Raw genomic sequence first — 17,603 nt, 5'->3', positions numbered from 1 at the left:
AGACGTTAGATAGAGCGGACGGGACGATTCAGAACCAGAGAGGAGAAAACCAAGCCCAGAAGGACTGTGCGTGGAAGTGCGGGCAACGGAGGTGCACTGGGGGGCAGGCAACAGTCTGTGCGGCCATCAGGCCTGAGCTCCTCACTCCCCTGCGCAGGCCCAGGTTTCCCTGGGACGTCCCTGCTGCAGGGCAGATCTGCTGGTGGTGAGTTCTTTCTGTTTTTTTAAATATCTGGAAGTGTTTATTATTGTTTTGTTACTGCAGGATATATTCTCTGACCATAGAATTCTGGGTTAATGGTTTGTATCAGTTCTTTAAAGATCATTAGCCTACTGCCTTCTAACTCACGTTGTTTCCAACAAGAAATCTGACATCTCTGCTTCTGTTCTGCACATGATGTATCTTCTCTCTCTGGCTAATTAATTATTTTTCCTTTTTTTTTTATCACTGCTTTTAATCAATTTGATTGCGGTGTGCCCTTCTGTAGATTTCTTTTTGTTGCTTATGCTTTGAGATTCATTGAACTTCTTCGATCTGAGCTTATAGTTTCCATCAAATTTGGAAAATGGTCAGCTGATATTTCTCGAAATACTGTTTGGGGAGCCCCTCACTCTCCTCCCTATCATAGCTCACTGCTACTCTCGTTTTTTCCCCCAGCCACCTTCCTGTGTTTCATTTTGGATAGCTTCTATTGCTATGTCTTCAAACTCACTAATTTTTTTCTTCTTCTGTGACATCTAAACTCTAACCCTTTAGTAAAAGGTGGTTATATAGAGAGATTAAAAACAAGTAAGGTAAGAGGGTAACAATTGTGAAATCTAGGCATAAGGTAGGTGGATGACCATTACACTGTTCTCTCCACTTTTCACTGTGTTGGAAATTTTCCTTAGCAAGAGGCTGGAGGCAGGGGAAGAATGAGTAGAGCCGTTCCATGGGAGACTGGCAGCTCCTTCAGTCTCAGTTAAAGCCTGAAAAACCCTATTACTCTAACCTGAGTTTCAAAGTTCCTTAAAGGATAAACAGGGGGTTGGAGAGACAGAGAGAAAAGGAGGAGGAGGAAGAGAAAGAGGGGGGAGGGAGGGAAGAGAGGAAAAAGAAAGGGGGAGGAGGAGAAGAAAGACTGACTGCACCATACAACTGCAACAGTCAAGTTCAAGGTAACCCAACCTCAGATTGTCGGAGGAGAACAGACTGGAAAACTCTCAGTGGCCACATGATTGCCTCATTTTAAAATCCCAGAGAGGGGCTTTTACCCAAACATGACAAGGTCTGTAGACTGGATAATTTTTAAGGGGTCTGCCTCACAGTAACCTCTCGTTCAAAGCCTGGAGCCTTAGATCAGAACAAGGCGGAGGAGACTTGCTCAGCCCGTGTTCTGTTTTCCTCAAATCCCTAGCAACGAGTACCAACAACATCCACGTGTCCGGAGACCGGAAAGGGCTTGCTCCTCCCTCCCTGGCCACACCTGCTCAAGAAGATGGGTGAAAAGGAACTACGGGAGGAGAGGATCCACGGGCTTTCGTCCCCCCACCACTCCCAGTGTGGGGGGCTCTGAGAGACCATCTAAGCCTGAAAATTCTTCCTTCTTCCCCTTCAGCTGCCAGGCAGAAGCAGCTTTGTTCCTGTTGCCATGAAAGGAAGTTCACGAGGATCACCAAAGGGAAAGTCCTGAGTGACACCTCAGCCGAGTCCAGGCGGCCTTCCCACCCTCCCAGCTCTAACGCCCCCAGCAGCTTACACTCGTCGTGGGGAATCTACACTGGCTCGGAACCTGAAAACGACGCCGTCTGTCCCCAGCAGCCACAGAGAAGGAGAAAAACCTGCCATCGTGGTACATCCAATGTCCTGCCCGACACTTCCAAGACCCTTCCCAGAGCCAAGGGTCTACACCGGGTCGGCACCTTGACCCAACACAAAACCCAAATCCTCGGAGCTTCACCCTCTGACGACCACCATTTCCTCCTCAAAGCGATCCTGAATAATGACGTCCACACAGGCAAAGGCTGACTTTCAGACCCAGGGGAATGCCATGGAGAGAAAAACTGAAAAGTTTTCGCCTGCCAGGCCTCCCAACCTGGAAGGTGGAGGCTTGTTCCTCCATGAAGACTCCGGGTTGCCAGCCCGAACCTGGGGGCCCTGGGAGCCACAGGGTCACGGACACTGTCCTGCTCGGTTCGCACCCCTCAAGCCTGCTGGCTTCACCTCCTGTCTTCAGGCTGCAGGTACCCAAAACATGTTGCCTCCACAAGCCAAACTTCCCTGGCAAACCTGTCTCTTCTCCTTCTTTCATATCTCAGTGAATGGCTGGACCTTCTCATTGGCTGCCCAAGCCAGAACATTGGGGATCTTTCCAACTCCTCCCCCTCATCTGCCACATCCAACCAACCTCCACGACCTGACATGTCCACCTCCCGAGACTCCTTCAGGTTGATCGTCTCTCCACCAGCTGCCATTTCTCCGTCACTAGCAGAGATGCCCCTCCTTACCTCCACCCTCCCCAGCCTGGGCCACCACGGGCTTTCTGAAGAAACCCTCCGCCCTCAGCCTCCCTCGCTCCACCCATTCTCCACACAGCAACCAGCGATCTTTCTAAGCTAAATTCCTCTCTCTGACTTAAAACCTTCAGCGATGTCCCACTGCTCCTGAAGTAAAAAGCAAAGTCCTTCACAAGGACAAACGAGCCCAGAGGATCTCTCCAAGGACCCTTCATACCCCCTCGCCCCCAGCTCCAGCCACGCCAAGGCTTTCCCATTTTTGTGCCAGGCCTGCACACGGACCCACCTGACACACTCTCCCACAGGCCCCACCCAGCCCAGCCTTCTCCTGGCTAACTCCCCTTCGCCTCCAGGTCTCCTTTGGCCTCCCGCAGCCCCACACCTGTTGGGAGTCCCCATGGGCTCCAATGTCATCATGCCCTTTGCTCCTCCCAGGGCACTGACCCTGATGAATCACCACTGCTTGTCTGAATCCCACTGGACCAGGTCTCCGTGTGCATCATTCCACCTGCTGCCCTTAGCACAGCTCCTGGCACGCAGAGGGACTGCACAAACAGTGGTCGAGTGAAGGAAAACTTGGTCCCAGAACCCTCCAACACACGCTAAAATAGAAACAAGCTGTGATACGTGAACCTGGGCTTCTCTGACATCTCAGAAGTTCTCCAAACAAAGATTGAGTGTTAGAGACTCTGACTCAAATCCGTATCTTCCTATGATTTTTTAAAAAGTTTGTTTGCACCCTGGCTGGTGTAGCTCAGTGGATTGAGTGCCAGCCTGCAAACTAAAGGGCCGCCGGTTCGATTCCTAGTCAGGGCACATGCCCGGGTTGCGTGCCAGGTCCCCAGTTGGGGGCATGCGACAGGCAGCCAGTCAATGTATATCTCACACATTGAGGTTTCTCTTCCTCCCTCCCTTCCCCTCCACCTAAAAGTAAATAAATAATCTTTTAAAAAATGCTTTTTCCCCTCTACTTTTCTCCATCTTTAATTTTTCCTGCAAGAACAGGCTCTCTTGGTGTGATAAATACTTAATATCTCACCCACTTCCTGCAAGGTCGGCTCTGGGACAGAACTGGTAGACATTTAAAGTGTGACAGCAGTGTCCTGCACAAAATGGAAGAGGGACACTGGGAGTTTGCCCTGCGAGCGCTTGCGACCCGAGCTGTCAGAGTTCTTCTTGCCTCAGAGCCCCAGAGACATACACTAAGATCAGATCAGTGGACATCAGAATAAATTACTGCATTTTAACCAATGCGAACCTTCCCAAAGGGTATCGGCGTAGGCAACCGCTGTCTGTTGTCTAGCCACTATTAGGTTATACGCCTAGCAAAGGTATAAATGACTCATTTCCTCGATTCTTGCAATGATTTATTCAATAACCGTGAGCAGGTATGCTAAGCTCTGTAATTTTATCTATAAAATAATAGAACTGCTTTGTAGTGACTCCTGTTTTCCCAGCAGTGTTTTAATGCGAGCCTTAAAAGAATTCTGTAATGCTGAGGTTAGACTCCCCAATTTAAAAAGAGGTTAAGTAACACACCCAGGTCACCCAGCCACTAAGCATTAGAACTGGAACTGTTAGCCCTGGCCACTGCGGCTCGGTCGGTTAGAGTGTCGTCCTGTAAACCGAAAAGTCGAGGGTTCAATTCTCAACCAGGGCACACACCTGCGCTGCAGGTTTGGCCTGCAGTCAGGGCATGTGAAAGAGGCAACCGATTGGTGTTTCTCTCCCTCTCTCTCTCCCTCCCTTCCTCTAAAATCAATAAGCAAAAAACAAACCTGGGACTGTTGGCTCGATGCTGACTTCTAACCCAGAACTTTTTCCAATACCAACAACGCAGTCAGTTACCTACAAGCAAGCCCCCATAAGACTGTCAGCTGATTTCTCAAAAGAAACTTTGCAGGCCAGAAGGGACAGGCAAGAAGTATTCAACCTACATTACTCTACCCAGCAAAGCTACCATTTAGAATCGAAGGACAGACACAGAGCTTCCCAGACAACAAAAAGCTAAAGGAGTACATCGCCATCAAACCAGTATTGCAAGAAATGTTACAGTCTTCTTCAAGAAGAAAAAAAATATATGAATAGTAAACATCCATAAAAAAAGAATGAAATCTTACCATTTGCAACAGCATGGACAGACCGAAAGGGTATCACACTAAATGAAATAAGTCAGTCGGAGAAAGACACATACCATATGATTTCGTTTATATGTGGAACCTAAAGAACAATATAAACGAACGAACAAAACAGAAACAGACCCATAGATACAGGGAACAGACTGATGGTTGGCAGAGGGGAGGGGGGTTGGGGGACTGGGTGATTGGTGGTTGCGAAACAGTCACGGGGATGTGAAGTCCCGCACAGGAAATACAGTCAGTAACACTGTGGTAACTGTGGGTGGTGCCAGTGGGTACAGGGACCACCAGGGGAAATACTTCGTAAAGGGTATGGCTGTTTGACTGCTCAGCTGTACACCTGAAACTAATATAAAAATATTAAATGTAATCTGTAATTTTAAAGAATTTTTAATTTTAAAAGATTAAAATTTAAAGTAAATAAATAAAAGGAAGTCTTAGATACCTCACCCTAACTCTAGCTTGAGCGACGGCCCTGAGCCAGGCGATCACATAAGAGGACCCAGCTGGGGACTCTCCAAGCGCTTCCCATCCAGGCAACCGCGGGACTGGGGCTCAGAATTTATGGCTGCTGAGTTGCCAGCGACAACAATAAAATTTGGCCTGGCTACTCCACTAAAGAAAAGACACTTCATTAACTGCCAAATACCTGTTTGCTTACGAGGTGCTGCGTGCCAAAAACAACCCAGAGGGAACACCTTTCAGTGCCCGTTCCACGGCCCTTCGGGTCCCGTGGCAGATTAATGCCCTCTTACATCTGATGGTTAACACGTGGCTGATACCTGAGTCCCAAACCACCTCTCACGGAAGCCTTGCCCCATTTAAACTACTTATCACCCACAAGCATTACGTTCAATTCAAAATAAGGAAAGATTACTCAGTGGATTGAGCGCGGGCCTGCGAACCAGAAGATCGCGGTTCGATTCCCAGTCAGGGCACATGCTTAGGTTGCAGGCCAGTTTCCGGCAGGGGCCAGTTCCCTGCAGGGGATGCATGAGAAGCAACCATACATTGATGTTTCTTTCCTCTCTCCTTCCCTTCCCCTCTAAAAAGATAAATAAATAAAATATTTAAAAAAATAAGGAAAGATTATATTTAGAAATAAATGGAAGAATATTGCATATTAAAAACTATGGGGCCCTGGCTGGTGTAGCTCTGTGGATTGAGCACAGGCCTGCGACCAGAGGATCGAGGTTCGATTCCCAGTCAGGGCACATGCCTGGGTTGCAGGCCGGTTCCCTGCAGGCCAACTCCCAGCAGGGGATGCACGAAAGGCAACCATACATTGATGTTTCTCTCCCTCTCTCCTTCCTCTCTAAAGATAAATAAATAAATAAAAATTAAAAAAAAAAACTATGGGGAGGAATAAAACCTATGGGATTCAACTAAGTAAGGCTTGTACTCAGCCTTAGGTGCTTTTATTAGAAGAAAAATAATTAACCAAGCATTCAAAAAATTAAATTAAGAGCACACGCCCACAACATGGATGGAAGAAACTGATTTTTAAAAAAGACAATTAAAATGGACAAGTCTCCAGCAAATATTTCCTTCGAAATAATAACACAAACAGGGTAGAATGAGAAAGAAGATCATAACTACCAGTGCGGAATATCTTTGAAAAGTTCTACAAATTTAAGTTACTCAATAAATGTGAAGCTTTCAAGTTAAAAGGCCTACTTTATAAGAAAATACAAATTGCCAAAACTCACTCAAGCAAAGCAGATTCAGAAAGCCTAAATAAATAAATAGGAATCAAATAAATTTAAAAGGCTGTCAAATATTTAACCTCTTCCCCCTAAAAAGCAACGAATCAAGTAGTTTTATGGATAAATCATTTCTAACATTCAAGAAAGGGAATATCCACGTTAGCTGATTGATTCTGGAGCATATAAAAAGATAAGGAACTTCCCATGCCCTGGCTGGTGTAGCTCAGTGGATTGAGGGTGGGCCTGCGACCCACACGATCACGGTTCCATTCCCAGTCAGGGCACATGCCTGGGTTGCAGGCCAGTTCCCAGCAGGGGACTCACGAGAGGCAACCATACATTGATATTTCTCTCCTTCTCTCCTTCCCTTCCTCTCTAAAGATAAATAAATAAAATCTTAAAAAAAAAAGATGAGGAACTTTCCAGTCCATTTCAGGAGGGAAAAGTTCTGATGCTGAAGGCCTAAAAAAGTTCTGATTTAGAAGAGAGAAAGGACTATTATGTATAATACAGAGTTCAATTATTCATTCAGAATATTTAGTGAGTACCCACTATGTACCAGTGCTGTTCTTCTGAAATAATCAAACAATAAACCTGTAAGAATGAAACGTCAAATTTGACAATTGGCATAGCAAGTGGGATAGAAAACTGGGGAAAATCAGGGAAAGTTTCCATTTTATACAAAGCCCTCAGAGAAGACTATTGGTGAGGTGGCATTTGACAAGGGACCTGAAGGAATTAAGGAAACAAACATGCAGGTATCTGAAGGAAGATAATGCATGACTATCAAGTGAAGTTTATTTTAAAAGTTTAATGAGCCCCAGCTGGTGTGGCTCTGCAGCTTGAGCACTGGCCTGTGAACCCAAGGGTCGCTGGTTCGATTCCCAGTCAGGGTACATGCCTGGGTTGCAGGCCAGCTCCCCGGTTTGGGGGATACAAGAGGCACCCACACGTTGTTTCTCTCCCTCTCTTCCTCTGCCTAAAATTTTTTTAAATTATAATTTATTGATTATGCCATTACAGTTGTCCTATTTACGCTTCATTCCCCTCCCTTAAGCTTATGTCCATGTGTCTCAAGTTCTTTAGATTCTATATTTCCCCTACTATTCTTGCCCTCCCCTATCTATTGTCTACCCACCATCTACGCTATTTTCTGTACTTTCTCCCCCCTTCTCCTCCTCCCACTCCCCTGTTGCTAACCCTCCATGTGATCTCCATTTCTATGGTTCCACTCCTGATCTAGCTGTCCTCTTGGTCTGCTTTTGTTGTAGGTGTGGTTGTTAATAACTGTGAGTTTGCTGTCCTTTCACTGTTCATATTTTTAAACTCCTTTTTCTTAGATAAGTCCCTTTAACATTTCATATAATAAGGGCTTGGTGATGATGAACTCCTTGAATTTGATCTTATCTAAGAAGCACTTTATCTGCCCTTCCATTCTAAATGAAAGTTTTGCTGGATAGAGCAATCTTGGATGTAGGTCTTTGGATTTCATGACTTGGAATACTTATTTCCAGCCCCTTCTTACCTGGAAGGTCTCTTTTGAGAAATCCGCTGACAGTCTGATGAGAACTCCTTTGTAGGTGACTGTTCCCTTATCTCTTGCTCCTTCTAGGATTCTCCCCTTCATTTTAATCTTGGGTAATGTAATTATGATGTGCCTTGGTGTGTTCCTTCTTGGGTCCAACTTCTTTGGGACTCTCTGAGCTTCCTGGATTTCCTGGAAGTCTATTTCCTTTGCCAGACTGGGGAAGTTCTCCTTTATAATTTGTTCAAATAAGTTTTCCACTTGTCACACTTCCTCTTCCCCTTCTGGTACCCCTATAATTCGGATGTTTGGACATTTAAAGATGTCCTGAAGGTTCCTAAGCCTCTCATCATTTTTTTGAATTCTTGTTTCTTCATACTTTTCTGTTTGGTCTTTTTTTTCTTCCTTCTGGTCCACTCCCTTCATTTGAGTCCCAGTTTCCTTTCCATCACTATTGGTTTCCTGTGCATTTCCCTTCATTTCAATTAGTTTAGCCTTCATTTTTTCCCTCTAATTTGTGACTAAAATCAACCAGTTCTGCGAGTATCCTGATCACCAGTATTTTGAACTGTGCATCTTGATAGGTTGGCTATTTCTTGATCACTTAGAATTACAGGCTCTGGGGCTTTGAGTTCTTGAGACATAATGTTTTGGTCTGTTTGCACCTGTTACTTATGAGGGGCAGAACCCTAGGTGTTCACCAGGGTGGGGCCACCCAGGTCACTGGGTTGTGATGCTGTATGTGGGGGTGGGGTCAGAGAGGGGCAATGGTGGTCCCCTCTGCTGCTTCCCACAAGCCGCTGGGGCCTGCGTGGTCCGTTTCACTGCTCACCTCTTTTCCTGGTTTTGCACCTGACTGGTGTGGGTGCGAATGTGTGACAGCAGTCAGCCAGCTGCCTTTTGCTCTCACTGGGTCTGCCTATTGCTACCCCACACCTGGGATCCGCCCGCGGATGCCTGAGTGCCTGGGTCGGGAGATCTTTCCTGCCCACCCCTCTCCACCGGTCTCTGGCTCCGCCCCTCTTACTGGTCTGGCTGAAGGGTTCGTTGTTGTCGGACTTCTGTATAGTTCAATTTTCTGTGTTTTGGTTGCGTTTTTGTTACTAAAACTTTGTTGTCTTTAAACTTGATTGTGCGAGAAGGCACAGTGTTTCCACCTACGCTTTCAACTTGGCTGAAAGTCTTTAAAATTTTTTTTAAAGTGTAATAATTGATCAATATTAGAATTAATTATATTACATTACTAGATTAAAGAAGAAAGAACTATAGGATCATTTCAAAAGAAATGGAAAAGTGGTTACTTCTGATTTTAAAAACAAAACCCTTGGTGACCTGGAGCTAGAAGCAAATAGTTCGGATGTCACTTCCTCAGGGAAGCTTTACCTCCCCAGTCTGAGGCCAGCCTCCCTGTCACATGTGACCACAGTGCCCTGTGTCACTCCTCTGTAAGCCTCACCACACTTGGGCACCTGGGGCTAATTAATCATTGCACTAACCGTTAGACGATAAGCTCTCTGGGGGCCAGAACTTGTACCCGGCACAGGGCTCATCGCAAACGCTCTAGGAGTGAGTCTCACGAGAAGTCAGCAGGACTCGCGTGGAAGCCACGAAAAGACCTCGGTGAGCAGAGAGAGGCCCTCTGTGGTTTACAGGAGACTCGGTCTGCCAAAACACCAGTCCTCTCTAAGTTAGCCTCTCAACTGAGTGAAACTCCTATAAAAGCTCCAGCATTCATCTGGATGGATACAGGCTAAGAAGAGCCAAGATAATTTTGGGGGGGAAAAAAAGAATTCCAAAGGGAGATTTCCATCTACCAAATTTCAACACATACTATAGAGCTCTGGTTAGCAAAACACTAGTTTGAGCACTAGTTAAAAAACATTTGGGGCTTTACCTTTCCTGTCCGATATCATCGTGGGTCATACTAACATGTTTAAAAAGGAGCAGGAATATAAAAAATGACAGTATGTATAAAATAGAAATTAGGAAACAAATTAAGAAAATTGATTATGAACTTCGAAAAGCTCTAACTGCAGCTACTATGACTGAAAAGGCATATTGATAAAACACTGAAGAACACATGAATTAATATCATAGGCGCCACTTAAAATAATCTTCTATTACACATAAAGCAATGTATTATCAATTTATACACATTGTCTCTAATGCTTCAAACAACCCTGCAAACCAAATACAATTATTCATTGTCTTAATTTTACAATTAAGTTTAGCTGACGTGTCCAAAACAACAGTTAGGTATCATTTTGACTTGTCCCCAAATTAAAACTCGAGTCTTCTGATTCCAAAGCCTTGCACCAAGATTATTTTTTAGAATTTAGGGATACATTACTACTTAGTTTCTTAGAAAACTACCATAGATGTGGTTTTCGAGGAAGACGGCAACACTCCTCACAGGAATCACGGGAGAAACCAGAATAAGGGTGGGCAGGCAAACTTACAACTAACAGCACAGGTGCCGTCCCACCAAACGGATGCTACGACTACACGGGAGCACCGCCCTCGGGGCTTGTTCCGTGCCGCCCACTGTCGTTTTGGCTGCAGGGTCACGGGAAGATCCAGGGGTCCCAGGAGAGGGGCCCAGAAATCAGGGGATAAGGGACTCAGGGCAGCAATTATTTACTAACCAGCAAGGAGGGTTTTCAGTATTTCATACCAGACTAGTGTCTGCCGACTGGATAACAGCTTGGGTTCGTGAATGTGTAATGCTCAGAAATCTGGGGAGAACCTGGAAGAGTCGGGACCTAAAGAGAAGAGACTATGTACATGCAATTTATTTTCAGAGATATTTCTTGCCCACCTGCCTCCTGGAATTGCCAGTTCTAGGCGCTCTGGGGAACATCATGAGGAACAAGACACGGTCTCTGCCTTCAATGATCTTATGACTGAACAAAAAAGGAAAACTTGTAACAATTACAACCTAATGCAGAATACAATAAAGTGCCATAAAAAAGAACTGCATGGCATCTGCCCTCATGGCAAAGGTCGGGGCACACGTCTGGGCTGCAGGCCAGGCCCCCAGTAGGGGCCACGTGAGAGGCAACCATACATTGATGTTTCTCTCCTACTCTTTCTCCTTCCCTTTCCCTCTCTCTAAAAATAAATAAAATTAAATAAAGAACAAAACTATCTTAAAAAATAATATTTTAATTAATAAACTGGGAATGAGAACATAATGGGACCATTTAACAACAATTTTTAAATTTTAAAATGAGCCCTGGCTGGTGTATCTCAGTGGATTGAGCACCGGCCTGTGAACCAGAGGATCACGGTTCGATTCCCAGTCAGGGCACATGCCTGGGTTGCAGGCCAGTTCCCTGCAGGCCAGTTCCCAGCAGGGGACACATGAAAGGCAACCATACATTGATGTTTCTCTCCCTCTCTCCTTTCCCTCTAAAGATAAATAAATAAATATATTCTTTAAAAAAATTTTTTTTAAATGAATTGTCTATAAATGAATGTCATGAATTGTCAATGAATTGACATGAAATCACAATTATTACAAGAAAAAGTAGTTTTTATCAAAAGCACACAGAAAAAAGATAGAAGATTAAAGAAACCAAAAATCTGATCAGATTTAAGTACTTACTCATTGAAGCTCTCCACTTTCACTTTTAAATAATTTTTAAATGATCTTATTCATTTATTTTTAGGGACAGGCGAAGGCAGGGAGAAAAAGAGGGAGAGAACCATCAATATGAGAGACATCCAGAGGTTGCCTCCTGCACGCCCGGGAGCAGGGACCAAGTCTGCCGCCCAGGCACGGGACCCGTCGAACTGGACCTTCGACCTTTTGCTTGGAGGGGGCACGACTCTCCAACCAACTGAGCCACATTGGCTGGGTCTCCACTTTTGCTTTTAAAAGGTAGAGGAAAAATAATAACTTCAAATGAAAATATGTAGGTTCAAAAGATAAAATTGAACAATGTAATTTAAAAATGGGCAAAAGATCTACACAGACATTGCCACACAGGTGCACAAATGACCAATAAGCACAAGAAAACATGCTCAGCATCACTTGCCGCCAGGGAAATGCAAATCATGACCACAAGAGGCTATGACTTCAGACCCACCAGGCTGGCTGTAATCAAAAAACAGACAATAACAAGTGTTGGTGAGGATGTTATGAAATTGGAACCCTCATACACTGCTGGTGGGAATATATTTAACAATGGTGCAGCCACTTTCAAACAGTTTGGCAGGTCCTCAAAAAATTAAATATTGAGTTACCAAATGACCCAACGATTCTATTCTTAGGTAATTCCTACCCAAGTGAACTGAAAATATATGTTGAAAAAAAGAGAGAGAAATGTACCATAAATTCTTCCAATCCATGAATATGGTATATCTCTTCATTTATTTAAGCTTTGTTTAATTCCTTTTATCAGTGTCCTGTCATGTTCAGCACACAGACCTAGAACGTATCCCTTCAGGTCTAAGGACACCTAAGTATTTCACAGTTGTTTTGTTCTAGTGTAAATGGCACTACTTCAAATTTCAGTTTCTGATTTTTCATTGTTTGTATATAAAATGCAACTGATTTTCGTAAATTGACTTTGTAGCTTGCAACCTTGCAAAACTACATACAATTCTCCTGATCACAGGGTTGCTCCCTTATTTGTGAAGCTAATAATTATGATTTTCACATTGCAATACAGCAAAGAAACTAAAACATTAAAAGCAAATTTACTGCCCTGGCTGGTGTGGCTCAGTGGATTGAGCACCAGACTGCGAACCGAACAGTCACCGGTTTGATTCCCAGTCAGGGCACATGTGTGGGTTGTGGGCCGGGTCCCCATTTGGGGGCGTGTGAGAGGCAATCACACATTGATGTTTCTCTCCCTCTCTTTCTCTCTTCCTTCCCCTCTCTCTAAAAGTAGATAAGTAAAATCTATAAAAAATATGGAAAAATGCAATGTGCACTTAATATAATTCACAATAAGCTTGTTTCCAAGGGAAAAAAGGATAAGAAATGAATATTGTTTCGGTCAAGGTGTCCTCTCAATTTGTGACACATCCTATGAATCATGGCCCCACCTGGCAAAGGTATTATTTAATGTACAAATGGAAATCACATTCTTCTCCAAAAGAATGGGATCCTTCTATGTGAATACGAGGAGAAGCCACAGGAAAGCACAAGAAAAACAAACAACAGACTATAATCCTCGCACCTTTGGAACACACTGACAAAACTTCAGGGAACAGTAATGACCTCTAGATTACACAACATAGATTTACATAATTGAAACATCCTCTATTAATATAAAATAGATATAAAAATGCCATAAAAAGCCCTGGCTGCTGTGGCTCAGTTGGTTGGGCGTCACCCCGCAAAGCGATGGGTTACTGGTTCAATTCCCGGTCAGAACACATGCCTGGGTTGTGGGTTTAGCACCAGGTTGGGACCCGTACGAGAGGCAAATTATCAATGTTTCTCTCTCTCTTTCTCCCACCCTTACCCTCTCTCTAAAAATAAATTAAAACAAAATGTCTAATAATGCCACAAAAATGAAATTGTCCTTTCTCTTACAATCTCTCTGTAAAGAGCAGCAGACAACATTTACGGGGGGTGGGGCAAGGTATATAGATTAATAGGACTGGGAACAGAAATTGGGTCGGATTACACGTAGCCCACATGTTCTTCAGGTCCACTCTTCCATTTTCCAGTCCATTTGCACCTCTTTCGAGAAGTTCATCCGAGATTCTCCCCCAAAACTCTGGCACCACAGGATGGAGGTTGTCTGTCTCCTCTCAACATCCTCTACCACTTTTACCGACCCTCCTTGTCTATCTCCTCATCATGATATCTACTGCATTTACCGGATGCCAAGAACCCGGCTAAATGCTATGCCCACATCACCTCATTTAATACTATAGAACCCCACGATGTAGGTGGTATTATTATACATTTTATAGAGGAAGAAATTTAGGCATAAAAAGCTCCATTACTTCTAAAAGTCACACAGCTAATAGCAGATGAGAATTTCACCCCAGGTAGTCTATTTCCAGAGCCCACTCTCTGAACTGCTACACATCAGCTTAAGTCACTCATTCCATGTCTGCGGAGCACCAAGCACGAATGCACGACACTACAACTAGACGTAAGCCCAAGACGAGGCCCCTTCCTGCAGGAACTGCTGGTCTGGCTGGGAAGACCAACAGGAGAACTGCATACCCTGAGAACTGTGCAATGCCCTAAGTGAGTTGGGAAGGGACAGGAAAAATTTGGGACAGGGCAAGTGTCTCAGAACTCGGGATGGTCTGAGTCCATCCTACAACATGAGAATGCCCCATATTTTGGTCCCTCTGTATTCCTCCATAATTCCTAACAGGCTCAGAATAAACACTTGTCCAGGGAACAACTAACGCTGACCCATTTCCTCTGCTTTTGTTGTGCCTGTACCTGCTGCCATTCTAAAATTCAACTCAGATGTGCCAAGAAGCCAAAACTACATTTATTTTGCTCTCCCTCATATCCTTCTTTCATTCATTCACTAAGTATTCACTGACTGCCGACTATGAGCCAGCCACCGAACTTGACACGTAACACAGGGGTGAGCAAGTCAGAGAGAGACCCTGCTGTAGTGGAAGCCACATTCCAGCGGACGAAACAATCAAATACATACAAAGCAACCAAACACACGAATGATCTTGAAAAAGAGCATTTCAGATAATAATTTTAAGTGCTAGGAATAAAATGAATGAGGAAATATGACAAAAAATGACTACTGGGTGTTCATTTACACTGGGAAGACCAGACTTGAGGGTAACATTGAAATGGGTGCGTTCTTATTTTTGAAGGAGAAAAGCAAAGCTAGAAATCCCAGCCAAAATTAGGAGCCAGAATTAACCTGTGTTATTGGCAAAAGATTGCAGTCTTTTTTCCCCCCAAAATGTATACCTAACTCAATTGTTAAAGGAATAGAACACTATTCACACATTCCCCAATTTTATGTAAAACTGGTTTGGTTTTATTTTCATAAAAAGTGGTGTTACTTTATTTCAGAAATGAAAATGTGGCCATGTTATACATTGATTTATTTTTACCTTTATGCTTGTTTCTTAAAAAAGTGAGGGGAGGGGTGGACTAAGGAGCCACCTGCGCGAACAAGGTCCTGGCAAGTGGCAAGAATGCAGAAACTTGATTTCTCTAACACTTACAGATTTTGCTTTAAAAATCATCTTATTCAAAACATTTGAAAGAATGTAACATTCACATTTCATATTTCCTAACCCTTTAAAAAGGGCATTGGAAGTAAACGGTATATTTAAAATAAAGAAAGTTTTGTTTTTGTTCTTTTTTACTAATGTTGCAAGGAAACAGACGCCAGGTTTTAAAAATTAATTAACACTAATTTTGTCAAGTCATTTAACTGCTCTGGGCCTCCATTTTCCCCTCCCCCTTCGGTTAAAATGAGGGTGCTGACATTATAGGATCCCTACGGGTTCTCCCAGCTCTAAATACCTTGATTCTGCTTAGGGAATAGAAGGTATGTGACTCAGAACCTCTACTGCATGGGGAAGGCAGGTGTTATAGTGAGCACTTAAAAAAAAAAACTGGCCTGTTTGGGATTCATTTTTATAACAAATTTTCTTCTTCTTAGGGTGTATTTCCTACACATCAACAAAAAGAATGGAAAAGAAAAAAACAGTAAAAAGAGAGAGGCGAATGTGTAGGATTTCCTACAATAGGAAAAAATCATTGGGAAGGCAACCAATTTCCACCATTTTTATTCTATTTCCTTTCTTACCCTCTCCTTTAGAGAAAAGCCCAGTTGTAATTTTCTCCTTATTCCAGAAGAGGTAGTATCAAAACCCACAGTGATCCTTGCACATCTTTTTTGTTGCTGAAGAAGTAGCCACAATACTGAAGAGGCACAGTCCGTCTACACATCGCCAATCTTAGCACTGAGGACTCCGTTTTCCAAATATTATTGCCAACATCGGCCCTCACTCCGCTGCAGGCGGCACTCACCACGATCTATTTTTTAAAATCCATGTACGTCGAGCCTTTCATCCCATAAACAACCATTTCCTCCCTGCAACAGAGGCTCGAACAGCCCGAGACGTTCAGGCGAGCCAGGGCTGAGTCGCGCAAACAGGGGGACTGCAGACTGCGGTGCTGGGCAGGGCCGCTCCTCCCGCTGCGCGCTCCAGCGTTCCTCGTCACGGGTGTGATTTAGGAGGGTTCAGGACCCTGGGAAGACCCCGCCCTTGAAACCAAGACCCGGGAACCGGAGGCGAAGAGAGGCGGCCTCAGCCCAGCAGAGCCAAGCCTTTGGAAATCTGGCTCCTCTCCAGCGGCCAGGAGCGGCCCGAGCTGGTGCGCGGAGCCGCTCCCAGGTGGGTCTCTGCAGCCAGGGACCGCGGCTCCGGCTTGCTGCGAGGGCGGAGGAAGGGGGAGGAGGGCCCAGGCCGGGATTTCGCTCATCACGATTCAAGAAGGAGGGTGGGGGAAAAGGGAGGGGCTGGAGAAGGAAAAAGGAGTGGAATCAGGGGGCCTAGGGAATAAAGAAAGCAAAGAAGGGGAGAAAGGAAATGGGAGAAGGTGATGGAGTGAAGAATGAGGTGCAGAAGAAGGTGACGGGGAGCGGGAGGGGAGGATACAGAACAGCAGAGGGTAAAGGCCAGGTGAAGGGGGAGGAGGAGGGAAGGGGTGCCGGGGGTGAAGAGGAAGGTAAAACAAATGGAGCGGGGGATGGAGTGAAGAGGAGAGAAATGGGGGTGAAGAAGGGGGAGATGGGGAGAAGAAGGGGGTGGAAGCATGAGAGGTGAGAAGATGAAGGGAAGGGATGGAGATAAAGGCGAAGACTAGGAGAAGGAGAGGGGATGGGACGCAGAGGGGCGGGAGGGGGAAGAGGGTGGGATTCGGGAAAGGAAGAGCAAGGGAAGAAGGGAAGCGGACGCCGGCCGCAGGAGGCCGGAGGGACTTCCCTCGGAGGGCGGCGCCGGAATAACGGAGCCCTCCCAGCTGCAAGCCCCCGGCCGGGCGGGGCGAGCAGCCAGCCCGGAGGCCCTGGCGCTGCGGGCAGGTAGGCGCTGGGCTCCTCCCCGGCAGCCGCAGTCCCTGCCTGCGGAGAGAACCCCGACTTCACTTACTCTCTCCGACCACGGCTTTGAGGCCAATGGGTGCCATCGCGCTGCGCGAGTTTTCGGGCTCCGAGCCTCCTCACGCGACGCCCGCGGACACCGCCGCCTCCCCGGGTAGGCGCGCTCTGCTGGCTGCAGCCCGCCGCCCTAAAGCCGCTCTAGGGACCGAATGACGCTCGGACTCCGCGCGGGGGCGCCGAGCGAGCCAGAGCGAGGCTGCCGACCCGCAGGCGAGCGCGCGCGGGGGCGGGGCCAGCCGGGGGCGGGGTCTCGCTCCAGCGGTCAGCGTCACCCGCGCGCCTACGCCAATCGCACTACGGCCCGAGGGCTCGGCCCCGCCCGCCGAGATGCGGCTGGGCGCGAGACGGCCTCTGGCTGGAGCGAGAGCCGCGCCCTCCCCCTCACCTCACGCGCCGCGCGCCCCCGACAAGCGCGCGCTCCTGGAGCGGGAGGTCCTAAAGTCCCCAGCGCTGCCTCCGCAACTGAATCCCTGGCCACAGGCTACTCACACTCTCCATCTTCCTGCAATCCCGCAGGTTCTGTTTTTCCTCTTTTTGGTAGCCTTTCATTCTTCCCCTTCCCATAGAGGGCACTCGGAGGCTAGATCTTTTATTAGTTATATGCACAGCC

General features: G+C 46.0%; 1 protein-coding gene across 2 annotated transcripts in view; it reads right to left on the bottom strand.

The window, feature by feature from the left end:
• Window positions 1–17,202, bottom strand: part of STXBP1 (syntaxin binding protein 1) — a 62,761-nt gene extending 45,559 nt beyond the window's left edge. The window contains exon 1 of one of the 2 annotated variants that reach the window (XM_037036698.1): window positions 16,983–17,202. In XM_037036698.1, coding sequence (XP_036892593.1) covers window positions 16,983–17,019 — 37 coding nt within the window. In that variant the 5' untranslated portion in view covers window positions 17,020–17,202. The remainder of the gene's footprint in view (window positions 1–16,982) is intronic. The other variant, XM_037036699.1, reaches the window with a different exon arrangement.
• Between the last annotated feature and the right edge of the window lie 401 nt (window positions 17,203–17,603).

Source organism: Sturnira hondurensis, unplaced genomic scaffold, assembly GCF_014824575.4.
Source record: "Sturnira hondurensis isolate 20B ecotype Veracruz unplaced genomic scaffold, ASM1482457v3 Scaffold0022908, whole genome shotgun sequence".
Taxonomy (NCBI): Eukaryota; Metazoa; Chordata; class Mammalia; order Chiroptera; family Phyllostomidae; genus Sturnira; species Sturnira hondurensis.
The sequence above is the reverse complement of the archived record's forward strand: the minus strand, read 5'-3'. Positions and strand labels throughout refer to the sequence as shown.